The 26,287-nt window shown below is 48.4% G+C and overlaps 1 protein-coding gene across 4 annotated transcripts; it reads left to right on the forward strand.

Annotated features, from left to right (window-relative positions):
* The first annotated feature begins 1,388 nt into the window (after positions 1-1,388).
* On the forward strand, positions 1,389-23,765 carry PRXL2A (peroxiredoxin like 2A). 4 transcript variants are annotated; one of them, XM_039478429.2, is made up of 6 exons: positions 1,389-1,531; positions 11,872-12,034; positions 14,110-14,201; positions 17,536-17,676; positions 19,009-19,173; positions 22,702-23,765. In XM_039478429.2, exons 2-6 carry the CDS (start codon positions 11,890-11,892, stop codon positions 22,813-22,815), a joined length of 657 nt encoding a protein of 218 aa, XP_039334363.1. In that variant the 5' UTR covers positions 1,389-1,531; positions 11,872-11,889; the 3' UTR covers positions 22,816-23,765. The 4 variants fall into 4 exon arrangements, with proteins under 4 accessions (XP_039334363.1, XP_039334362.1, XP_003942600.1 ...); XM_039478428.2 differs by having other exon boundaries at positions 1,449-1,531; positions 11,855-12,034; XM_003942551.4 differs by lacking the exon at positions 1,389-1,531 and adding an exon at positions 2,453-5,901 and having other exon boundaries at positions 11,855-12,034.
* Positions 23,766-26,287: the final 2,522 nt, after the last annotated feature.

Below are 26,287 nucleotides of genomic sequence, written 5' to 3' on the forward strand. Positions count from 1 at the left end.
AGTTTACATGGAACATGGAGTCTGAGTAGTAAGTCCGGGAAGTAAATCACGGAAGCCTTTGGACTTTGTACACCCGTGGGCCGCTTCCAAGTGAAGACGGAAAGGCTTTGCAGGCGAATGGCCACCTCTGATCAGCAGGTGTTGGCCTGCTTTGCCACTTCACCCTACGCTGCCCTGTGACTGGTCTTTGCACTGTTACTACTAATGTCATTTTTTTTTTTTTTGAGACAGAGTCTCACTGTATTGCCCAGGCTGGAGTGTAGTGGCACGATCGGCTGGCGTGTAGTGGCACCACTTTGGCTACTACAGCCTCTGCCTCCTGGGTTGAAGCGATTCTCCTGCCTCAGCCTCTTGAGTAGCTGGGACTACAGATGCACACCACCACATCCAGCTAATTTTTGTATTTTTAGTAGAGATAAGGTTTTGCCACGTTAGTCAGGCTGGTCTCGAACTCCTGACTTCAAGTGATCAGCCCGCCTTGGCTTCCCAAAGTGTTGGGATTACAGGTGTTAGCCGCCGCACCCGTCGAACCACTGATTGGTCTTGTGAGTCAGCTCTGCTGTCTCTGAAAGGATGTTTTCCCAACCTCCTACTTTTTGTTTGTTTTGGAGACAGGGCCTCTCTCTGTTTTGTTTTGGCGCGACCAGGCTGAGTGCAATGGCGCGATCTCCGCTCACTGCAACCTCCGCCTCCCGGGTTTAAGCGATCCTCCCACCTCAGCACCGGAGTAGCTGGAAGCACAGGCGTGCGCAAACACGCCTGGCTATTTTTTGTTTTTTGTAGAGATGGAGTCTTACTATGGTGCCCAGGCTGGTCTTGAACTCCTACGCTCAAGCGATCCTCCCAAAGTGCTGAGATTACAGCATAAGCCAGGCCCAACCTCCTACTTTCCTGAAAGTGTGGGCACTTCCAAAACGAGCAGTAAGTGAACGGGCGGACGTGTGACAAACTCGCTCCAGCGTCGCTCGGAGTCCGCAGGCTGCTCTCGTCGTTCTCTGCCCCAGAGCCAGAATTTTTGTGGCTCTGAAAGGGGACGTGGGTGTAGGATAGAGGCTGGCAATTCTGAATCGGTACACACAGCATGAAGGGGCTCTTCGGAGTGCGTGGGTCCGAAGAGTGGAGGGAAGCTGGCCCGCCTCGGCGGCAGGGCAGGTGCTTCCAGACTCCAAGAGTGGAGTCCAGCGCCTTCTTTTGCCCCACGCAGCGCCTTAAAGAACGCGTCGGGACCTCGGTTCGCGGACTCGAGGAGTGAACCGACCGAGCGCTGTGCGCAGAACGGTCGGTGGGGGACACGTTCGAGCGCCACCCAGGCTGGGAGACCGCGGCCCCGAGGTCGGCGAGGCGGGGACGGTCCGGAGCTCCTCCCACGGAGGCGGGGGGGGGGGAGGTCACGTGGCGGCGCGCGAGGAAGCGCAGGCGCGAAGCTGCGCAGGCGCGGCGCCCGCCCCTGGGACCCTCGGGGCCCAGCGGTTTGGCCCTCAGCGCCCGGGCGTCGGGGCGGGAGAAGGCCGGCAGGAGGGCGGCACTGCGGGTAGGTGCTGCGCTACCGGCTCCGCGAAGCACGTGATGTCCGTAGGCGGGGCTTGCTGCGGCGTAGGTGGGGAAACTGAGGCAGGGCAGAACCGGCGGCGCGCGGTAGGATGGGTGCCGGGCTGGTGAGGCGCGCCCCTCGGGTCCGCGCCAGGTCCCCTAGGAGCCGCCACGGCGCCGGCGCTCTCTCGGGGGACGACGCCCCCCCGCCCCGCGCGGCTGCGGGTGGAAAAACCCCGCGCACGGACTTCGGAGACCCGAGGCGGGGGCGGGGGCGGGGGCGGGGCGGGGCGGGGCGGGGCGCTGCTGCGGCAGGCTAGGGTCCTCTTCGTCCCCGCCCCCAAGCCTGAGTAACGCAGGTGGCTCCAACCTTCGCGAATTGTTGGGACGAAGAACGGAGAAGAGGGCTCTGCCCTGGAGCGTGGCCCCGGGGGCGTAGCGGCTAGCCGGAGGTGCGGACCTGGCCGTCCTCGCCCCTGTGTCCGTTTAGGGTCGTGTCTTTTAAGAGGGCGCGTTTTCTAGCTTTGTTCGGCGTCTCGGTGGCACCTGTTCCCCCTCTTTCCCAGGGGTCACAACGGCCCGTCTTTAAATTGGGTGGAGCCCAGTTGTAAATTTCACAGCCCTGCTCAGTTCTGGAAATGAGCAAGGTACCCATTGAACAGGCTGCCCCCAAGGTTGTTGCTGGAGCGGGCGGTGAAGGCGCAGGTGGAGATCGTTAGAGGCCAAGGAAGGGAACTTGACGCTCAGGAGGGCCAGGGCTGTGGGAAGGGAGCACCCGGGAGTCCATGGCCGGACCAGGATTCACAGCTGCTCTTGCGCCTCTTTTCCTTACTACGCCATGCTGTCTCTACAGCCCAACAACCCAGAACTCAGCTTCGGTTTTTTCGTTTTATTTTAATGTATTTTCCTTTGAACCCGGCAGGTGATTTTTTTAAAAAGAAAATAATCAGGATTTGTTATGAAAAGCATTGTGAAGGAGTCAGCTTGAATAGTCTCCAGTGCTCCTGCGTGGTGGGCCCAGCTTTGAAGAATGAGAATTGAGATTCCGACAGCAGACCCCGACTCCTTACCATACTCATTCATCAGAAAACTCTCCATTTTGTGTACAAATAACGTTTTGAGGGCAATCGTTGTTCTAGAAATGAGGAAAAATTATACGTTGTATTTATTGCACTTTTTGTACCGTACTTCACAGGGCACCTCCTGTACATTTAATCCTTTGATTCTTGCAACTCTGTAGAAGGTAATAAAGGAATCATTGCCATTTTACTGATGTGAAACAGTTCCTCGTCCAGGTTTATAAGGCTTGCAAGAAGTAAAGTTACATCTTAGGTATTCTTGGTGCGGTCTTTCCTATGTCCCTCTCTTTTATAAGGGCATACCATTTAGTTGAGACCTTCTATGTTACTCCTGAAGGGGTACAAAAGACATTTCTGATAATCGTCTCATCATTTTGTGTCATTTAAATGCTGCTCAGAAACTTTGGATAGGACTGGAACTCTGTGGCTCAAGCCCCAGGCTCTGTTCCTAAGAAATAAGGCATCTATCCTGCTAGTTGGGTTCTTGCCTCTTTGTGAAATGTTGAGCAGAAGCTCCAAGTCGTCTTCTGCTGAGGCTTGTGTGGCAAGAACCATCCCGAGGTGCTGTGCAGGGAGCCAGCCTCACCTCTGAGCTCAGTGACCTCTGGCACAGGGAAATTACAGCTGGACCTTTGCCTTCTGTGGTGCTGCTAGTGCAGGAGGCAGCGCTGGTTGCTGCAGGAGTAGAGTGCTGGCCAGAGGGGCTGAGACAAGCGTGTTCCCAACAGATCTCAAGCGTTCACCAGAAAGCAGGCCTGCAGTGACACAGCTGCAGAAGTTCAGAATTCGTGTCCGTCCTACTTCAGAAGGCCTGTCTTCATAGGGGTGTGAGTGAATCTGAGCCCTGCAAAGAAGAGATAGGTAATGCTGCTTTGCAGTTCTCTAGTGCGTTGCTGCATTGCACATTGCTGCTCTTGTATATTCTTTATGACAACTCTTTAAAGTGCCCTTGTTTTTAAGAAGACACTGAGATTCAGAGGGATGAGATGAATTCTCAAAGAGAGAAAAAAACAGCATCTTTTGGCTTTTAGCCCATGGTTTTCTGTGGTGTTGCCCTTGTCTTCCTATCCACACACCCGTATAACTTGATGGAGCTGCTGTTCTGAGCCCAGACAGGAGACTGTGCAAATGAGAGTAGAATGGCTTGTGTTTTGGGGAGGCCCTGCAGCTTGAGCATGACTTAGAGGAAAAGATCCTTTCCAGCCCCCGCATTCCTCACTCTTGGCTGTATCTCAGGGTTTCACAGTAGCTGATTGTGTCCTCTTGTTCTGCTTTCACCATCTATTCAGAGGTTTCTGAATCTGGCATTTGAGAATAGGGCTGGGCCAGAACCAGGCAGACACACACCCCAAGGAGCAGAGCTGAGTGTTGGAGACTGAGGCAGATAGGTGAGAGCTCATTGAAAGTGACTAGTCTTGCGGTGTTTGAAGACAAGGATAGGTGGAAGGATATCTGTTGCTCATAAGGCCCTGTGTGCCTGCATCATCAGTCTGCTAGACAAGAATGGACAGTCTTGTTACTATGGGGAGGAGAGGAGCAGAATGGCTTTTCATCTGAGACTAGGCAATGAGACTCTTAAGAAGACATTTGGCTTCAGATTATAAACTGCTTACCAAGGATTGGGCTTGGGAGAGGCTGATGTTCTCTCCGGGCAGCAGATTTCCCAGTCTTGTTTAGGCGCAGTCTTGCTCCTAGCTTGCCTGAGGCTAGTGAACAGGCTTCAAGACCTGCAGGGGCGTACTTCCTAAGCCCAGACTCCCATGCTGTTCCAGCATCAGAGGCCACTGGCCTGTGGCTGGCTGCCCAGGACCCAGAGTGTCCAAGGCAGGATAGACAGTCATGGAGTGGAAGTTGGGAGACCCAGACCTGAGTCCCAGTGCAGCCCCTGACAACCTGCCCTGCCCATGTGACCTTGGACTAGCCAGCCTCTTCTCTGAGCCTTAGTTTCTTCATTTGCACAGTAAAAGAGGAGCTGAATTAAAGCTTTGAGGGAAGGAGAGGAGACCAGAGGAGAAAGATGAAGCCTCCGTTCAAGCCTGTTCACTGAGGGCCTGAGGCAAGGAAGCTCATGTGCACTGTTTTTTGTCTCCCTCAGCATCCTTTCTTGCTTCTCGCCTGTCTCTGCCTTAGGCCAGCTCATTCAGAAGAGGGAGGATTCCCTGGGTGGGGCTGGCCTAGGCAGGTGTACCCTTGATGTTAGAATATGATGCTGTCTCTACTTGTTTCAGACATGAATTAACCCACCCAGTGCTGATACTTTTGTTTCATTAAGACTTCATCAGTTCCTGCCCAGTGGCAGCTCCTGGAACAGTTGGGAGTTAGGCCCTGGGAAGGAGGCTGTGTGAATGTGCGCACCCAGCAGGAGAACGGTGGTGGCAGGGGTCCCCATGGCTTTCTGGACATCAGATCCCTGTAGTTGCCATCACATGGTTCTTTAGAATCTTTGGATGTCAGAGCTGAGACAACCTCATAGAATTTCAAGATCCTTCCTTTGTCTATACAGATGAGATCCAGGCAAATGAAGGGTCAAATGTGACATCCCCATCCCCCCAGTTTCTGGCTTGAGCAGTTAACTGGATGCTTGTGTCATCCACTGAGCCAGGGAACTCCAGCAGAGAAATCAACTTTAGTTTTGGACATGGTACAACAGAGATACTACAAAAACCCCAAGTGGAAACTTTGGGTCAGGAACAGCAATAGGGACTTGGAAGTCATTACCAAAGTGGTGGGTGAAGTGCTGAAGTAGGAGAAGTCACCCAGGAAGGGAGTGTGGGTTGAGGGAAGCCACTGACGTGGCAGAAAAGGGAGGGAAAGCAGGTGAGGGGCCTCAGGCGCCAGCTGACTTTCCAGGGCTGGGGCGAGGAATGGGTCAAGGGAACAGGCTGCATAAGGAGCCACAGGGAACGGGATGTCTTCTTTTATTTCCACTAACGTGACATGTGGGCTGTGTTACGGGCTTTGCTTCTTTAGCCCGCACTGGATAGCAGAGAAGGAGTCTGTCGGCACTTGGGAAACGTTATAATCTGCATGACTGCAAATGACTCAAAGCTTTGCTCAACTTTTTGGAGGGCTAGGGGGCCTTGGCAGCCTTCCATTTAGATGTTTTCTGGAGACTGTTGGCAGCTGAAGGAGCCCCAGGGTTTCTGGGTGGCCTGGTCCTGCCTGTGGAGTGACTGAACTTAGGGGCCTAGTCCCGCCTCCAGCCCTCCCCCTGCTGCCCGCCCAGGCCCGCCTGCCCGCCCCTGGGTATGCTGCTTTGTCAGGAGAAGCAGAGGTGTGGACACCGTGGATGGTGAGTGCCTCGTTTCCAGGTTTGAGCTGTCCAAGGTTAGGGTTAGAGATCATGTGAGGAGGGGAGGTGCCTTGTGTAGGGAAGAGGCAGGGTCTCAAAGCTGGATACTGAAACTGGGGAAGCGGGGGGCAATGTTGAGGAACCTAGAATGTTCTGACTCCAAAGTGACCTCTTTTTGTTAGACTTATCGGATGTCACTGGGGATCATTAGGAACCTCCTCATGGAGTTGAGAAAAATGGGGCCTGGGGAGGAGCTGACTCAGCTTAGCCTAGGGACCCCCACTGGGTCTTCCTCTTGCCCTCGTGTTCAGATCAGAGCTGCCACTCTGAGCTGCCACAGCTGTTGTTTGTTTGTGGCCTTATCCTGCTTCACCTTCTGTAGGAGAGGGTGGATCAGATAAGCCCAGCAGTGGGGAACTGAATGCTGTAGCTGTGTCAGGTGGGGCTGGCTCTTCTGTAAACAACCCTGCTATTCTGTTTCAGAAAAACTGACCCTTTCCTGAATGGAAGTGGGGGGATAGAAAGGGGGAGGAAAGAGAAGGAACATCTGGTGTATGGTAAATTTCCTTTAGCGTAAATATGGTTTGACGGTACACGATGACTAAAAAAAATAAGGTGATTAAAAAAGCATTCTTTTTCAGACAAAGGGAATCATACTCTTGGATCTCCAGGACCCACTTCTTTCTCTCTCTCTCTCTCTCTCTCTCTCTCTCTCTCTCTCTCTCTCTCTGTGTGTGTGCGTGTGTGTGTGTGTGTGAATCAACAATTACAGCAGATGTAAACCCACTTCTGAATGTGTCGGGAGGAAAGTTGGTCTTTCAAGCTTTGGAGTCCTATCCCTGTTGACTCGGATCCGGGTTGTAATACCACTGCCTGCTGGCTCTGTGACACAGGGGAAGTTACTGAACTTCTCTGAACCTGTGTTAGCGGCTAAACGGGAAAATCTCTGCATCACAAAACTGTTCAGTGAATAAAATTAGGCCGTTACTGACTGGCTTCTAAGACCACTGACTGCATAAGTATGGACGATTGCTGGCCTCCATACCCCTGCAATCTTAGAGGCCCACGTGAAAATGCATTGTTCTGGCTGGGTGCAGTGGTTCATGCTTGTAATCCTAGCACTTGGGAGGCCTAGGCAGGTGGATTGCCTGAGCTCAGGAGTTCAAGACCAGTCTGGGCAACATGGTGAAACCCTATCTCTACTAAAATACAAAAAATTAGCTAGGGACAGCAGTGTGCACCTATAGTCCCAGCTACTCAGGAGGCTGAGGCAGGAGAATTGCTAGAACCCAGGAGGCGGAGATTACAGTGAGTCAAGATGGCGCCACTGCACTCTAGCCTGGGCGACAGAGCGAGACTACATCTCTTAAAAAAAAAAAAAAGGTGCATTGTTCTGTTTAGAAGTTGAAGTTCCTTTGTCCTTTTTTGTGGGTGAGAGTAATTGTGATTTCAGAATTCAGGGTCTGCTCACAGTGCAGCAACTCACAGTAGCATAAGCTTCAAGACATGCCAGGATGGGAGTTGCTTTGTAGCCCAGGGGACTTGGATAAGAGGCTAGGCCTGTGTCCTCTCCAGATACTCCCGGAACTGAATTTTCTCTATTTTTCTATGGCACAAGAGTGGGCTGCTACAGGCCCACTGGCTGCAGTCTGTCCATGGAGAGGCCTGACGCTCACCACTGGTCCTGATAACACTCTCAGCATGGTGCTTCAGTGCCTGAGGATGTGGTCCACTGCCCCAGAGGGCTGATTCTCTGCTCACACTTTCAGGATCACAGTGTGAGGCTAGAGAACAGCAGTTCTGGGGGTTTTGAGGTCAAGATCTTATACCCAGCCTTTGAACTTGAGATACAGAGATGGGGGTCTTTGGAACCCAGAAGTTTGAGTTCTCAGGGTGACTTCAACACTGACACCTGCCCTAGTCAGCCTGCTGTCTCCCAGCTTAGCTGGCTCCGTCCCAGCCTAACCTGTCCTTGCTGCCTCCTGTGTCCTACACTGGCTCCAAAGCCACTTCTTTCTGGGTATTTTTGTGGCTACCCAGATTGGCTCTCATTCCTGCACCACCATAGCCTCATGCCCATACCTTCCCCAGGCTGCCTCACCTTTTCACTTGATTTTTTGTGATTTGTATACCAGGCTCATATTTTCTTGAGGACTATGTATCATTTCATGTCCTCCCAAATCGCCATTTATTGAACGGGTCAGTGCTGAATAAATATTTGGAAATAAATGTTGAGTCTAGTTGAGTTGTGCTCAGGAGCAGACATGTCAAACACCCATCACTGGGCAGTGGGAAGGTAGAGGCTGTTTGCCTCTGAGTGTAGCAGGGGTGTGTTGGAAGAATGTGGAGCTGACTGTGAGGGGCCCTGGACTTTCTGAATGCACTGATGTGTCCCAGGAGCCAGAGTCCATTTGTGGGGTAGATGTAAGCTGGTTTTTGTATCCTGACGCAGAAATGCCATCAAATCTGTGATCAGAGGCCATTCCGTGTGCTCCTGAGTCATACGAGTCATAAATCCAGGAACATTTTGGAAGTACATTAAGGTACAGAAATTGTTCCAGGCTCTGGGGAATCTCTCGTTTATGGCAAGCAAACAAGAGCTGTGGTTTTCCTCCTAATTGTGCTGCGAACTATAATCCAGTAATGCACAACTTTGCCACATTAAAGAATTGGAAGCAGGCCTGTGACAGGTTCTTTCCTGCTTGTCCCAAGAACTTTGGCTGTCCATAAGCCATTGTCTTTGACATTCAGTTTTATTGAATTCATTCCATCATACACTGGTGGTGAGCCTGCTGTATACCAGATGTGCATTGAGCTAGGCATGAGAGATTCAGAGATACACTTCGGGATGTCGCCAAAAGAGAGAAATCTGACAGGTCCAAACCAGTATGTCAGGCACATCAAAAGGATCGTGGGTGATGTTTGGGCGCGGGACTGAGGAGGGGGTGAATCAACACCTCTTGGGGGTGGAAGTGAGAGGCTGGAAGTAGGGGGCTGGCAGAACATCAGGGAAGCTGCCTCTGAGTCATGAAGCACAAAATGAAGTAGGATATTGCCGGCAGAGGGGTAGAGATGTGTGCCTTTCTGTAATGTGGCTGTTCTCAGGGTCATGGCAGGGGGGCCCAGCTGCCCAAAGCGAGACTGCCCTCGTGACTTGACTTTATTCTGGCAGCTGATTGGCGACCAAGCAGGAAGTCCTAAATTCTTTGCTCTAAGACAATGCTGCTCACATTTTAATGTGCTTATGAAATTGCCTGCCGGTCTGACTAAAAGGCAGTGTAAGATTCCTTAATTCTAAGGTGGGGGTTGAGATTCTGCATTTCTAGATGGTGCCCTTTATGGGTTACGTTTTGAGGAGTGGGTAATAAGAAACTTCTCTCTCAGCGCAGTTCTCTCATGTCAGACACACCGTAGCAGCACCTCCTTCCCCAACACACACATACCGATTTTCCCCTTCCCAAGTATAAAGATGCCAAATTCCTCTTTCTTAGATGTTGTTTTTATTTGGTTACCCCCCCTTACCTGGAACTTCTCTTCTTCTTTAAAAAAAAAAAAAAAAAAGACAAGGTCTCACTCTGTCACCTAGGCTGGAGTCCTGGGCTAAAGTGATCCTCCTACCTCAGCCTCCCAGGTAGCTGGACCCACAGGCATGTATCACCATGTCTGGCTAATTTTTTTTTTTTTTTTTTTTTGAGATGGAGTCTCACTCTGTCATCCATGCTGGAGTGCAGTGGTGCAATCTCGGCTCACTGCAACCTCTGCCTCCTGGGTTCAAGCCATTCTTCTGCCTCAGCCTCCTGAGTAGCTGGGACTACGGGCACCCACCACCACACCCAGCTAATTTTTGTATTTTTAGTAGAGACAGGGTTTCACCGTATTGGCCAGGTTGGTGTTGAATTCCTGACCTGATGATCCACCTGCCTCAGCCTCCCAAAGTGCTGGTATTACAGGAGTGAGCCACCACGCCTGGCTGGTAATTTTTTATAGACAGGGTTGTGCCATGTTGTACAAGCTTGTTTCAAACTCCTGAGCTCCAGCAGCCCTCCTGCCTCAACCTCCCATAATGCTCGGATTACAGGCATGAGCCACCACATTCAACCAAGGTTCTCTCTTACTCCTTTAAAAAAAAAACAACAACACATTTTAGGTTCATGGGGTACATCTTCATATTTGTTACATGGGTATACCGTGTAGTGATGGAGACTGGGCTTCTGGTGTACCCGTTATCCAAATAGTGAACCTTATACCTGATAGGTAATTTTCACCCCTCCCCTCCCTGCCTTCCACCTTCCCCTCTTCGGGAGTCCCCAGTGTCTGTTATTTCCATCTTTATGTCCATCTGTACTCATTGATTAGCTCCCACTTGTAAGTAGAACATGTGGTATCTGATTTTCTGTTTCTGGGTTAATTCACTTAGGATAATGGTCTCCATCTCCATCCTTGTTGCTGCAAAGGCTATGATTTCATTCTTTTTTATGAATGCCTCTTTTATGTCTTAAATATGAATTTCAGGTGGCTTCAATGCTAGTTTGGACTACCTTTTCCTCCCAAAGTCACCACCGGGTCACTCCCATTCCCATCTCATGCAGTGCACCCCTCACAGCCCCCACCCTTGGCAGTGACATTCGGATTTCCGGGGCCTTTCCTGATCCTTTGGCGACATCCTCTCCCGGCCACAAGTCCTACAGGGGAGAGTCGAGTCAGAGGTTCGATGGAGTGGGGTGTGGTGGGCCACACAATTACCTCCCCCACTGCCTGGCTTATCCCCAGTGATCTAAGCATGCAGAAGCAGGCTAGTACTTATGGAGGAAGGCACCAGTATATGCCAGAGCTCAGGATGGTGTGAGGACCAAATGGAAAAATATATACTGTAAGTGGTTGTGGGAGAAGGAAGGCTAGAGGGGTTACCTTGTGGGCTGCTTCCAGGAGCTCCCACCCAGAGGCCCAAGTCTTCCTAGCTGGAGGGATCCTCAGTGAGGCATGCAGACAGAAGCTGGGAACAAGGCTGAATTCTGACAGAACCTGCCTGGAGCTCCATTTCAGTTGCAGGGACCTTATGCAGCCATCTTTTGCCCAGCCTCCTCTGAGGCAGATGCCATAGGACCTCCTCTTTCTGATACAGTGCCTGCATTTGTCTGGCAGACATCTGTGTAGTTCTGTTCGCGGGAGAAAAACATCAGATTACATACCAGTGTTTAACAGTGGCCTTCAGTAGGTGGTACTTCAGAGAATGTTTGCTTTCTTATCGACAGTGGTTTCATGTATTCTCTGTATTTGTGTTTTGTTTGTTTGTTTTTACTATAAACCTGTTTTGTTTCTAAAGCTCTTCTCAGTTGGGAGGAATTACTGCCTGCCTACCATTAATGAGGCCCTGCTAGGCACTGGCTGGGGCCTTGATGAGTAGGATATGGTCCCTATTTCTGGAGGGTCCTCAAACTAAAGAGGAAAGAAGACAGGGGAACAGAACAGTGTGATTGGTGTCCTAAGTATCCTCTGATCACAGAAGAGAAAGCCGCCCCTACCCAGGGAGGCGATAGCTGAGCCACCTGGATTGTGAGGGAGAATCGGGCATTGATGAGAAGGGGAACGAGGAAGTAGTCTGCCCACAGGGAATGTAGCCCGGCACAGCTCTGTAGAGCTGGGGGCTGCAACCTGGAGCATGAGGAGAGAGAGCAGCAAGGGAAGCGTTTGCGAAGGCTGTCCTTTGTCCTCACTCCTGAAGCCCTGGTGAGCTCCGTGGTGCAGAAACCTCCATGTGTGTGCTGCAGCCCCAAGTTCTGGTGGCAGCAGGTGCTTAGCAGCCCTTGTCCAGTCAGTCTCGCCTCTGACGCTGCTGCTCCCCTCCCCTGTCCTGACCCCTGGTTGGCTGTCCTGCCAGAGCCTTGCCTGGGAGATGAAATTCCAGCTACCCTGTGGGAGCAGTAACGCCTTCTTCCTTCCTCTCAATCTCCAGAAATGTCTTTCCTCCAGGACCCAAGTTTCTTCACCATGGGGATGTGGTCCATTGGTGCGGGAGCCCTGGGGGCTGCTGCCTTGGCACTGCTGCTGGCCAACACAGACATGTTTCTGTCCAAGCCCCAGAAAGCGGCACTGGAGTACCTGGAGGACATTGACCTGAACACACTGGAGAAGGGTAAGTGGTGACCCTTCAGGTCTCAGTATTTTCTCGAGGAGCTGGGATACAGGCGTACTTACTGTTTTCTTTCTGAACTCTCTCCTTTTTTAATTGAAAAGATAATATAACAACATTAGGAAAAATTTAATAACTCTTTTTAAACTGGCAGTAATTCTATTACCCTAACACAGTAATTATTTTTATTTTGGCATGTTCCTTTCCATGGTACATATTAGTACATAGTTGTGCTTGGCGTAGGTGCTATTTTACATTTTAGTTTTTCTTATCAAAAGCAGTTTTCATTCTCTGTTGTTGTCTCTATAACTATAATGAGAAATTGCTCCATAGTATTTAGTAGTAATTACAATCTTTTGCTGAACCAGCCCTACCAGAGTATATTCTGAGGAATTTCAGGCTTGTGGGATTATCAAACTAAAAGCAGTTCCTGAGTGAATAAGTGTGAGAGACACCATTTATCCAATTCCACTCTCCTGATGCTGGGCACAGATAGATGCTTATTAGAATGAGGCGTCTGGATTGCTGCTGATTTGGGCATGGTCGGCCCCTCCCTGTGATGAAGCCAGGGTGTCTGAAGAAGCACTTCAAGGACTTCAGGGTCACCTGTTAGAGCAGACCTGCCTGTCCCCCTCTGCTGGGGGACCCCAAGAGTGCATCAGAGACAGCCGAGAGCCACACACTTACATGTGTTAGTTCTGCTTCCTTGCTCTGTGCTCTCAGTGTTAGAGCTGTAGCTTGGTGGGATTTCAGTCATGCCAGTGGTGTGGCAAGAGAGTCTGAGTGGTGAAGGTCTTATTGATGGCGTGGTCACTGTGTCAGCCCCCCTAGGTGGAAGTCCTCATCATCTGTTCAGTAAGTAAGGCAGCTTGCCAAAGGAAGGCAGGAGATTGTGCAGATTCATAGTAGGTCACCTTAGTAAGATACTAAGAGAGCTCTGTTAAGCTTTGTTCAACTCACAGTTTTCCAGTCTTACTTGATTATAGACTCTTCTCCCCACCCTCTCACCCACCTGACCCCACCTTTTTTTTCCACATAACATTCCACAGGAACATGGATCCCTCTGGGAAATACTAAAATAATAAGGGCTCATTTTTTTTTTTTTTTTTTTGAGACGGAGTTTCACTCTTGTTACCCAGGCTGGAGTGCAATGGCGCGATCTCGGCTCACTGCAACCTCCGCCTCCCGGGCTCAGGCAATTCTCCTGCCTCAGCCTCCTGAGTAGCTGGGATTACAGGCACGCACCACTATGCCCAGCTAATTTTTTGTATTTTTAGTAGAGACGGGGTTTCACCATGTTGACCAGGATGGTCTCAATCTCTTGACCTCGTGATCCACCCGCCTCGGCCTCCCAAAGTGCTGGGATTACAGGCTTGAACCACCGCGCCCGGCCTAAGGGCTCATATTTATTGAGCCCTTACTAACTCTATTACCAAACACTGTGGTGAGCACTTTCATAGTCATCTTTCAATATGCCCGGTAGCCTAAAGTGGAGCTTCGAGATATTTGCATTTTACAAATGAGGAAGCTGAGATTCAAAGAGCAAAAATAACTTGCCCAGGGTTACGCAGCTAGATTCAAACTTACTCGGACCTTAGAGCTGGGTTTGAACTACAGTATTGTACTACCCCAAAGCGTTTTACTGCTAAGCATCTTCTATCCTCCTCTGTTCATAATATTAACATATTTAGGTTAAAAATTTGAGACCTTTTCAGCTCGGGCCATGTTTCTGCCCTAAAGGATTATTTTACAGTATCTGATGACATCGACAATAGACGAAATAGCCATTTTTCCCAGAAATGTCCCACTTTTGAATGTTCAGGTTGGAAAAAGGATGTTTATGGTGGGAGGGACCGGCTGGGCATAGAATAGGATTGTTAAGCTTGATTAACTTAGGAAGGTGACTGTTCCGTTTGTCTGTGTTTTGTGTGTATCTTTTCCCACATGTGAAATGCCTGCCCAGGGCCTCTGTTAGCTCTGGTTTTTGACCTCGGCTGGACTTTGTGTGGTTCATGAGCTGCTTAGTGATGAGGAGTGGGCTGGGAGGAGATACTGAATTTCATTTTTTTCTGCCTTAGAACCAAGGACTTTGAAAGCAAAGGAACTATGGGAAAAAAATGGAGCTGTGATTATGGCTGTGCGGAGGCCAGGCTGTTTCCTCTGTCGAGAGGTGAGTGCCGATGAGGATCTATTCAGAGAAAAAGATCCTGGCAAGTAGGGGCCAGTGCTTTCCAGCCAGATCCAAGGGCCAGCTTTAGCCTTTTACCCACACTGTTCTGTTCTGCTGTTTGCTCTAGGTATTTTTTGATTTGTGCTCCATTTCTGTTTTTTTTAACCAACTCAGAGTCTCCTACTGGGGTTAGCAACACATCTGACTTTCCCTTAGTATTCCCAGGCCTTTCACCCTGTGCTGTACCTTCTGAGTCCTGGACCATCTTCCCATTTAATCAAGGGCAACAACCAGGTCCAATTCCTTGCTCCTGATGCTCAGCACAGACATGGGAGGTGCCTGGATTGAACCTGATTCAGCTGTGGTCAGCCCCTCCCTGTGATAAAGCTGCAATGTCTGAGGAAGCACTTCAAGGTTGCCTGTTAGAGCAGACTTGCCTGTCTCCCTCTTCTTGGGGAGCCCCTAGAGTCCATCGTGGACAGCGGAGAGCCACACAAATGTTAGCTCGACCCTCCTTGCTGTATGTTCTCGGCATTGAATCTGTAGCTTAGTGAGATTTCAGTCATGCTAGTAGTGCATTTGGCATGAGAGTTTGTTGAAAGTTAGACCTCACTGACTGGGTAGTCTCCAGGTTGGCCTCTCGAAGGGAAGACATCATCCTCTGTTTGTAAGTGAGGGAGCTTATCCGTGGAAGGCAGGATCTGTGATTGTTGAAACACAAAATGCTAGTGTCAGAAGAAACATTGCAAATACTTGGGTCTAGCCTTGCCCCTTTGTAGGTGGGAAAACTGAGGACCAGAGTGGTTAGTGGCCTGTTTGTAGTCACAAAGTCAGTCAGAGGCAGAAGACCCAGATTCTGAAATTACTGCCCTGCCTGGGAGAAAACTGGGAATGACAGTCCTCCTGCTCTTGAGACAACTTTGCATCTCAAGCAGTGGCTGTGGCCCTGTACAAATTGTCATCCTCATTCCCCTGGTTCCCCTCCCTGACCCTGAGGCATTGCCTTTCAGCCTTGCTGATCTCTGCATGCTTGGTCTGTGCTTGTGTGGTTGGGCTGGTGAGGAACCCTCTTGCGCTGCTGGATGCATGTGATGCCTGCAGTACCCTGCCCCCGGGGCACTGTGTGGCTGCTATCTCAGTGGGTCCTCACCACAGCCCTCGGAAATAGAGCTTGTTGTATCACTTTCATTTTATTATTTTCACTACAGAGGAGGGAACAGGTACAGAGGTTGTAACAAAGCCACACTGATCGGGGAGATGTATTAATTAATTTCCTATTGCCATCACAAATTACCTCAAACTGAATGGCTTTAACCGGCACAAATTTGTCTTGTAGTTCTGAAGGTCAGAATTCCAAAGCGGAATCTGGTTGCATTCCTTCTGAAGGCTGTGGGGGAGAATCCATTTCTTTTGCCTTTTTCAGCTGCTAGAGGCCACCTATGTACATTGGCTTATGGCCCCTTCCTCTGTTTTTAAGTCAGCAATGGCTGGTAAGTCAGCAGCAGCATGGAAGCCTGTTTTGACTGGATTTTTCAGGTCCATTAAAACCCAGAAGTTTCCAAGAGCAACAGCTCTCCCTAATTATAACCTGTTTCCCTCTGTACTGGTCTGTGCTCTCATAGAACATTTAGTGGAAACTTACATTTCCAAAAAGATGGGTGGATGGTATAGTCTTGAGTTATTTTGAGTGGCCCAAATAGTAGGCAGTGACTCAGTTTACATGTCATGACTTTGTGTAGTGCCATACCAGGAATAAAGAGCCGGGAAAAGTACGTAGGGCCTTTCATCTCAGCCAGGTGCTGTGGCTCACACCTATAATCCCAGCACTTTGGGAGGCTGAGGTGGGAAGATCACTTGAGTCCAGGAGTTTGAGATGATCGTAGGCAACATAGCAAGACCCTGTCTCCACAAAAAAAAAAAAAAAGCCAGGCATAGTGGTGTGCACCTATAGTCCCAGCTTCTTGGGAGGCTGAGGCAGGAAGATTGCTTGAGCCCAGGAGGTTAGGGCTACAATGAACTATGATTGTGCCACTGTAGCTGGGCGACAGAGCAAGACTCTCAAAAAGAAAAAAAAGGCCAGGTGCGGTGGCTTGCACCTGTATTCCCAGCACCTTGGGAGGCCAAGGCAGGTAGATCACTTGAGGTTAGGAGTTCAAGACCAGCCTGGTGAAACCCTGTCTCTACTGAAAATAAAAAAAAAATTAGCCAGGCATGGTGGCATGCACCTGTAATCCCAGTTACTCAGGAGGCTGAGGCATGAGAATCACTTGAACCCAGGAGTTAGAGGCTGCAGTGAGCTGAGATTGTGCCACTGCACTCTAGCATGGGGGAACAGCATGGGCAACAGAGCGAGACTCCATCTCAAAAACAGACAAATGACCTTTCATGTCACAAGCAGGTGGTTTTCGATTATATCATACACTGTAGTCTTCTGTTCTAGGGCAAAATTTGCCATTCACTGAAGTTCTTGATAAATGTAATCAATTCTGCCTCATTAGTTGTCCTTTTTCTTACTCTAGAAAATAAATGAAAAATTAAATGTAGTTGCAACACCTTATTTGTATTGGAGATGAGTAGACTGCATTTAAAAGGATTTCCTGCTGATTCTTTAATTCTGACACCAAATGTGAAGAAAGGATTGAGTTCTTCATGTTGAGCTTCACCGTGACTCATGCAGTTTCCTTCATTCATCTAGCATACAGTTTCTGAGGGTCAAGGGTGTCTCTCAGCTCAGCTGCATTCGCCCCATTGTCCCCCTTCAAATCTTCCCACCTGGTAGTTAGCACCTATTTTATATCCAGCCATGTTCTAGGCACTGAGGGTTCCAGGAAATGGAAGACATAGTTTCTAACTATTAGAAACATTTGGGAATCTAAGAGACAACACTCAACTTAGTGATAACAGGCAGACTCAGTACAGAAAATGTCACCGAACAGGGAAGAAAGGATATGCACAGAGAAGCAGGGCTTTTCTCCAGGGTGGACTAGCCAGGGATATCTTTCTAGAACAGGGATACCTTTCCAGAGTGTAGGGCTGAGCTGAAGAGAGAAAGGAAGGTTATGGCGAAAGGAGCGTGTGTCTGCTGGGCCCTTGTGTTAGTTTGGTCTAGTGCATGGAAGGGGTTGGGAGATGAGGTAGGAGGGAAGCATTGTGGGCAGGAGTGTTTGGGTATGGCTGCTCCCAAGCTCTGGTCAGGACAGCTATAACAGGAGGCTCATCTCTGCTTCCCACTGGAGAAGACAAGAAGCCTGGGCTGCAGAGGGAACCCAGCACTCTGTGTGGAGGCCCAGAGGCAACTGGGACAGACGTCCCTGAACCCCTATGTCATCCACAGGAAGCTGCGGATCTGTCCTCCCTGAAACCCAAGTTGGATGAGCTTGGCGTCCCTCTCTATGCAGTGGTAAAGGAGCACATCAAGACTGAAGTGAAGGATTTCCAGCCTTATTTCAAAGGAGAAATCTTCCTGGATGAAAAGGTGCGTGTGCTGGGCACCTTTTAGACACAGACGGCTGGGGATTGTGCTCAGCTGTGGAGAGTCAGGCGGCCCAGGTATGTCTGGCCTGGAGCTGGAGGCTGGCTTCCCCTTCAGCTGCCCTCAACTTGCAAGGCATTTTTCAACCTCCGGAGCAGGGCATGATCAGACATTTTAAAGCTGTCCTCTCAATTACAGACAGTCCCTGACCCTCTGATGGTTTGACTTACGGTCTTTCAACTTTATAATGGTGTGGAAGTGGTAGGCATTTAATTCCTACATTTCTTCAAGAACCCATATAGCCATTTTGTTTTTCACATTCAATATTCAGTAAACTACATGAGTTATTCACCACTTCATTATAAAATAGGCTTGTGTTAAATGATTTTACTCAACTATAAATTAATGAGAATGTTCTGAGCATGTTTAAGGTAGTCTAGGCTAAGCTATGATGTTAGGTTAGGTGCCTTAAATGCATTTCGATATAAGATATTTCAACTTATGATGGTTTTATAGGGACATAACCCCATTGTAAGTTGAGCATATGTATTATTTGAGCCTTTCCTGCAGTGTGAACTAGGAGAGTAGGAAATAGCTGAAACTTCAACAGGATTCTCCACTGTTGGGGGCCTAGCACAAGCCCTACACCCTGTCCCTTAATTCATTTATTTCTTTCTCTTCTGCTCCCACCTCTGCAGAATGTAGCCCTGTTACCATCCTGTTAGGTGCAAGACTAGTGAGAAGTTAGAGTCAGAATTGAAAGCTACAGGTGTCTCCCTAAGTTGGGTCTACCTTGAGGTCAGAAACTGGACTCAGCAGGGTTCTGTTTCCTTGGGCAGTTGAGAGTGGACCTGGATGGGCTGGGCATGGTGGGGCTCATGCCTGTAATCCCAGCACTTTGGGAGGCCAAGGTGGGCAGGTCACTTGAGGTCAGGAGTTTGAGACCAGCCTGGCCAAGGTGGTAAAAGCCCATTTCTGCAAAAAATTCCAAAATTAGCCAGGCCTGCTGGAGGGCATTTATAATTCCACCTACTTGGGAGGCTGAGGCAGGAGAATCACTTGAACCTAGGAGGCAGAGATTGCAGAAAGCCAAGATTGCGTCATTTGCACTCCAGCCTGGATGAAAGAGCAAGACTCCATCTCAAAAAATAGAAAACAAAAAACAGAAAAAAAGAGTGAACCTGGGTGGGGGTGGTATGTGTATTGGGTGGGAGAGAAGACGAGCCAGCAGGCCTTGAGTCTTTGCCTGAGAACCAATGCCTGGTCGGGAGCCTTTCCCTGGGGAAGGCAGGCATGTAGACTACTCATATGGGATCTGTCTTTCTCACTCCATAGAAAAAGTTCTATGGTCCACAAAGGCGGAAGATGATGTTTATGGGATTTATCCGTCTGGGAGTGTGGTACAACTTCTTCCGAGCCTGGAATGGAGGCTTCTCTGGAAACCTGGAAGGAGAAGGCTTCGTCCTCGGGGGAGTTTTTGTGGTGGGATCAGGAAAGCAGGTAAGTTCTTGGTATTTACTTGTGGGTCTGGGTCTGTAGGTGCCTGTGTCTGTGAGCCTGAGACCCCAACCAGAGGCTGGAGTGGGGGTTGACTTTCCCTGTTTAGGGTCTCCTAGCCTTCTTTCTAGCAGGCCAGGGAACATGAAGAAGGCAAGGGAAGACAGTTGTTGTGTATCACACATCTTTCTCTGCTAGTACCTCATACTTGACTCTGCTCCCTCATTACAGTAACACCATGAGACAGTTTGATCATTTTGCAGACAAGGAACTTAGAACTGAGAAGGGATGAGCAATTGCACAAAGAGCACAGCCCCCACTGGCAGCGATTTGGGGGCTGAGCCCAGGTTTGCTGACTTGAAGTTTGTTTTCTGTGCTTGAACAGAAGCATAGTTTTATTCTGTTTATGAATTTACTCCCTTGCAGTATTCCAGGCCACTGTGGATGGATGGCAGAAAAAAAAAAAAAACTGAGAAGGAAGGAAGGAAGGAAGGAATAGAACCAGGCCTAATTATGGGATGTAACAAGGAGGTGGCAGGAAGACGATGCTTTTCCCTGTGGGGGTCTTGGTGTCAGGGCTGGCCTAGGAAAGGTATCTGACTCCTCTGCAAGCAGGCTATTATTGTAGTTCTGGTTGTGAAGCTCCAGAAGCAGCATGGGGCCCTAGGGGAAGGTGTGGAAAGGAGGCATGGGGTCTCTGTAGGCCCAAGAGCCAGGTGGGCAGTTGTTCGTGTCAGAGTATAGACAGCCTTGAGCCATGGTGGTTCCCCCTGCCCTGGAGGGTAGTGTCAGCAGAGGCCAGGAAGATGTGTAGCAGGGATGGGGCAAAGTGGATGAGGGGGCTGGGCACCATGGCTCATGCCTGTAACCCCAGCACTTTGGGAGGCTGAGGCAGGTGGATCACTTGAGGCCAGGAGTTCGAGACCAGACTAGCCTGGCCAACATGGCAAAATCCCATCTCTACTAAAGAAAAAGTTAAAAAATTAGCCAGGTGTAGTGGTATGCTTCTGTAGTCCCAGCTACTTGGGAGGCTGAGGCAGGAGAATCACTTGAACCCAGGAGGCAGAGGCTGCAGTGAGCTGAGATTGTGCCACCACACTCCAGCCTAGGTGACAGAGTGAGACTCCGTCTCAAAAAGTAGATGAGGGAAGGATATGGGAGAAGGACCTGGAAGCTGGTACCTGAGTTCTAGGCCTGTCTCTGTCAACCTTGGATGTAACATTAACGTGTAGAAAGTGTTTTCTTTCTGTAGAAAGTGTTTTCTTTCTGTAGAAAGATGGGGTTTATCTGCATTGCTGGATCTCACTATTTATGTTGATAATTACATACTCTTCCCAATTTGCGAGGAATAAAAGGGAATAGAAATCCTTCAAGTTTAGGCTTTATTTCTTAGGTTTTCATTTTACAGCTTGGCAACTGATTCACTTGACAGTATTAGAATTTAGAATAAATTGGTATCTGATGTAACATAAACCTATTTGCTAATTTTCTGGTAAATCTGTCAAAATGTCTTAGTAATAACGGTTGCCACTGAGTGCCTGTCTTGTTCTACATGCTCATGTACATGATTTTACGTCTTCCTCACAACCAATTTTGGGTGTTAGGTGTTTTTATTCCCATCTACATATACAGTAGGGGGCCTAGAGATTTAAAATAACTCAGGCAAAGACACAGCTAAGTGGTACAATGGAACTGAAACTTAGGAACTCAAATCTACTGAACTCCTGGGACCCTTCCCTGCCCTGCCCCTAGCCTCTCCTTGGAGGTGGTTCCCAGCCACCCCTTCCTGATGTCCTTATGCTTGGGCAGGCCACTTCCCCAAAGGGTTGCCCATCCTCTTCCTACTCTGGCATAGTGGGGTTCTTTCACCTACTCGCCTCTGCCTTCTCATGGCCTCTGGGGCAGGGGTGGGCATGCCTGCCAGCCTTTTCTTGCCTGGCGATGACTCATCTGGTGCTCAGGGGCCCTGCTGGCACATTTCTGATGTTGCTAGGTGTGTTGTTTAACTTTATTGGTATTCCCTGGAGCTCCTGGCCTTCATTCTCCCAGGTGGAACGTTAACTGGCTAGCTGAGTTTCAGGATTTACCTCAGTTCTTCTTGGGTATAGAGCTTTTGTAGTCTAAAATTGGGGGTGGTGAGATTTCCTTTTTTTTCCTTTTTGAGATGAAGTTTTGCTCGTTGCCCAGGCTGGACTGCAATGGCGCAATCTTGGCTCACTGCAAACTCCGCCTCCCAGGTTCAAGTGATTCTCCTGCCTCAGCCTCCCCAGTAGCTAGGATTACAGGCCCCTGCCACCACGCCCAGCTAATTTTTATTTTTTTTTTATTTTATTTTTTTTGAGACGGAGTTTCGCTCTTGTTACCCAGGCTGGAGTGCAATGGCGCGATCTCGGCTCACCGCAACCTCCGCCTCCTGGGTTCAGACAATTCTCCTGCCTCAGCCTCCTGAGTAGCTGGGATTACAGGCACGCACTACCATGCCCAGCTAATTTTTTGTATTTTTAGTAGAGACGGGGTTTCACCATGTTGACCAGGATGGTCTCAATCTCTTGACCTTGTGATCCACACGCCTCGGCCTCCCAAAGTGCTGGGATCAGGCTTGAGCCACCGCACCCGGCCTAATTTTTATATTTTTAATGGAGATGGGTTTTCACTATATTGGCTAGGCTGGTCACAAACTCCTGACCTCAGGTGATCCACCTGCCTTGGCCACCCAAAGTGCTGGGGTTACAGGCATGAGCCATCACACCCGGCCTATTCTTAGTATTTGTAATGTCTGTATTGTGGTTTATTGAGCAAGTAAATATAATTTTCTGATCTGCTTCTCTGTAATCACCACAGTGTGGTGGGACTTTTAAGTCTTTATAAATAATGACACAGCATATTTACAGATTTTCTTTTTAAGATGTAAGGGATCAAAGAACTCTAACAAGGATTCCTTGATGCTGATCTCAAACATGTTATTTTTTCTCTTTTACCACCTTCGACTTTAGGTAACTTTGGGGAATCCTTTGTCTTAGTGCATTTTTCTTCACTATATGAGAAGAGAGTGGCTTCCAGTTTCTTAGGAAGACTAAAGGAAAAAGAGAGTCTCCCTTTTAGATGATCATTCAGTGCCTTCCAAAGTCTAATCTCTGAACTCCACTTCCGCACCTTGGGGCCTTTCTATGTCAGCTTCATTTTTTTTCTCTTCACCTGGTAACATTCTTTTACCTGCATCTCTACCTGTAGACATCCTGGTTCCCCTCCATGCTTTATCATCTGTGAGCCCTTCCCTGATTGCCCTTGTCATCCTTAGTCACTCCTGACTTCCTGCTTCCAGAGAGCTGCTGGTACAGGACAGATAGATGTGGCCCTCCTTAATCTATCTTCCCCAAAGACTGAACTCCTTGAGGGCAGGAGCCGGGCCATATTTGGATCTGTGTTCTTTGCTGTTCAAGCACAAGGCTTGACAGACAGCTGGCCTCGATGTCTGTCTGATGAACGAATGACTTAGAATGAAGACTGACATTACCTCTTGTTTCCTTTTAGGGCGTTCTTCTCGAGCACCGAGAAAAAGAATTTGGAGACAAAGTAAACCTACTTTCTGTTCTGGAAGCTGCTAAGATGATCAAACCACAGACTTTGGCCTCAGAGAAAAAATGATTGTGTGAAACTGCCCAGCTCAGGGATAACCAGGGACATTCACCTGTGTTCATGGGATGTGTTGTTTCCACTTGTGTCCCTCAGGAGTGAGAAACCCACTTACACTCTATTCTTAGTATTGATGATGAATGTATTTTAATACTCTGTTTCGGTCCAGTAAGGCAAAATAGCCCCAAAACAAAACTGACAGAAATCTAAAAAAGTAATGAGAATTATTAAGCTAAAACCTGGAAAATAAGAAACTTAAAATTGACTGCTGGGCTGGGCGTGGTGGCTCACGCCTGTAATCCTAGCACTTTGGGAGGCCGAGGTGGGAAGGTCACTTGAGATCAGGAGTTCGAGACCAGCTTGGGCAACTTGGCAAAACCCTGTCTCTACTAAAAATAAAAAACCAGCCAGGCGTAGTGGCGTGCACCTGTAGTCCCAGCTACTCGGGAGGCTGAGGTAGGAGAATCACTTGAACCTGGGAGGTAGAGGTTGCAGTGAGCCAAGATCAGGCCACTGCACTCCAGCCTGGGTGACTGAGACTCCATCACAAAAAAAAAAAAAAAAAAAAAATGCTGTGCCTGATTACAAATGTGTATGGTGTTTGAATGCTGGTGTTTGAAATTATTTTTCTTTTCGGGTCTTCAAAAACCTAAGAAAAGAGATGATTGACTTGAAGATTACAGAATTTAAGGTTTTTTGGCTTCTGTGTTTTCTGTTAATAATTTGATTCATAATGTCAAAGTAATACTTCCATATAATAGAATTGGCATGCTCTGGGATAGTTTGACAAAGGTAAATTATTAAGTGGAATCTCTCATTTTATTGTCTTCCATTCTAACCTCAGAGATTTGTTTCTGTAGAAGAAATGACCATCTCTGGCTTTAATAAAATTATGCATCAGAAATCACCTGTATGTATAAGCATTTCTGATAAAACTAATAATAAATATATATTTACCATAATGCTGGCTGAAAGTAAAAAAATCAGCATTTTCCATGGCTGAGGGGTAAAGTGCCTGGGGGAATTCCTCTGGTTATAGTAATCTAAGTGGTTCGAAAATGACCAGAAAAATTCATCCCATCATTCATGTTAGTAATTTTGCTGTCTTTCCTAGAGGAATGACTTTGGTGTTTAAAATTGGTGACTCTTTTTCTCTTGATCTTTAGCCCAACGTGACAAATCAGGAAAAAAAAAAAGACAGAAAGAGGATGAAATATAACTTAATTTCGTAATCTTCTGTGTTTGAATTTTGTTATGTAAGTTTGAGTGAGATCAGCAAGAGCTACCAGGGAGCTCGGGTACATCAAGGCATCAAACTGGCCCAGGAGTAGAAATGTGGAGGTGGAAATAGGAAATAGTGTTTACCCAGAGGACCGGCCCAGCTAGGAGGAGAAGGGAGTCAGTGTTTACCCCGGAAAGCAAGAATGGATGCCGACGTTGGAGGTAAAGCTGGGAAAGTAGGTGAACATCGGGAATGAGTTTGCAGAGTGAGTTAGGGGTGAGTGGTTCAGGACTAAGACCCACTAAGACCATGCCTGCATCTGACTTCACGTAGTAGTGGCTGCACGGGGTGTGTACAGGCCCATGAAGGGCTGGGCTTCTGCAGCTTTTGAGACCACAGCCTTTGATAACTTGCACACGATTGGTACCTGTCATCCCTGGGACTCCAGCTACCGATAGGATAACTCAGTACCTAAACTTACAACTTTAATACCTAAGACACTTGATGCTGAAACAGTTCTCTTGCAACTAAAGAAGAACCTGAGGTTGAGTGTGGTGGTTCACGCCTGTAATCCCAGTACTTTCAAAGCCGAGATGGATGGATCACTTGAGGTCAGGAGTTCAAGACTGGCTTGGCCAACATAGTGAAACCCCATCTCTACTAGAAATACGAAGTATTAGATGGGTGTGGTGGTGCACACCTGTAATCCCAGCTACTCAGGAGGCTGAGGCAGGAGAATCGCTTCAACCCAGGAGGCAGAGGTTGCAGTGAGCCAAGATCATACCACTGTACTCTAGCTTGGGCGACAGAGTGAGATTCCGTGTCAAAAAACAAAAACAAAAACAAAAAAAACCTGAGAGGGCATTGCACCAATGGAGATGCCTCAAGAGAAACCTTTTTGGTTTTTTGTGAGCGCTCTCACCAACTTTCTTCCCCTGGGTCCTCATGTGCAGTGTGGCCTTCCCTTTCTGATTAGCATGTATTTTGGAAAGAGCCCTGGATTGAGTCATGAAGCATGTTCAATTTCTAGTTTACCAGTGTGATCTTAAGCAAAGATATAACTCTCTCATTGGTAAAATGGGCATAATTTTTTCCCACCATTCAGGGCTGTTTATGACCTTATTAAAATGGAGACTTAAAGGACCTTATTAAAATAGACTTAAAAAGCTGAACACTAAAGGCAGTAATGACAGATTTTACTCAGTAACTACTGCAGAAGGAGAGAGCCCTCAGCATAGAACTGAGCTTAGCTCCAATCTGTGCAGAGGTGATGGAATTTTAAAGTGGGAGGAAGGAGGTTCAAATAGAACTGGGGAAGTGGAAAATTACAAAAAGCTGGTAAGGAGGTTGGTCAATGTGATTAGGCTATCTGTGTCTACTAACTCACAAGTTTATCGAAGTTAGGATACTAGCTTCCCACAGAGACCAGGAGTCAAGCCTTATCATTCCTGATAATTACATGACAAAGGGATGGCTCCCAGAAAAAGAAAGACACATTCTTTCTGTGCTGCAGAAGATACATTGGTATCTCTCAGAGGGTCAGAAAAGATTTACAATTGTAAATTTTATGAAGTAAGCCCTCTAATAAGAGGGAGGCGCTCGGTCCGTGGCTCATGTCTATAATCCCAGCATTGTGGTTGGATCATGTGAGGTCAGGAGTTCAAGAGCAGCCTGGCCAACATGGTGAAACCCCATCTGTACTAAAAAACACAAAAGTTAGCCGGGCATGGTGATGCACACCTGTACTCCCAGCTGCTTAGGAGACAGAGGTGGTAGAACTGCTTGAACCCAGGAGGCAGAGGTTGCAGTGAGCTGAGATCGCATGACTGCATTACAGCCTGGGCAACAGAACATGACTCCTCAAAAAAAGACGAGGGGGTTAGAAGGCTGTGATCCAGTTTACAATAACAAAGACCTGGAACCAACCCAAATGCCCATTGATGACAGACTGGACAGGGAAAATGTGGCACATATACGCCATGGAATATTATGCAGCCATCAGAAACAATGAGTTCGTCTCCTTTGTAGGGACATGGATGAACCTGGAAACCATCATTCTCAGCAAACTGACACAAGAACAGAAAATCAAGCACCGCATATGCTCACTCATAGGTGGGTGTTGAACAATGAGAACACGTGGACACGGAGGGGAGCATCACACACTGGGGTCTGCTGGGGGAAAATAGGAGAGGGACAGCATGGGGAGAAATGCCAGATATAGATGAATGGGAGGAAGGCAGCAAACCACACTGCCATGTGTGT

The sequence above is a fragment of the Saimiri boliviensis genome, chromosome 12 (assembly GCF_048565385.1).
Source record: "Saimiri boliviensis isolate mSaiBol1 chromosome 12, mSaiBol1.pri, whole genome shotgun sequence".
In the NCBI taxonomy this organism is placed as follows: Eukaryota; Metazoa; Chordata; class Mammalia; order Primates; family Cebidae; genus Saimiri; species Saimiri boliviensis.

Excerpts from the sequence above, each read along its gene's own strand:
- PRXL2A (XM_039478428.2), top strand. The coding sequence starts at position 11,857 with ATGTCTTTCCTCCAGGACCCAAGTTTCTTCACCATGGGGATGTGGTCC. Across the intron at positions 12,035-14,109 it reads CCTGAACACACTGGAGAAGG|AACCAAGGACTTTGAAAGCA; the intron begins GTAAGTGGTGAC and ends TTTCTGCCTTAG. Across the intron at positions 17,677-19,008 it reads AAATCTTCCTGGATGAAAAG|AAAAAGTTCTATGGTCCACA; the intron begins GTGCGTGTGCTG and ends CTCACTCCATAG.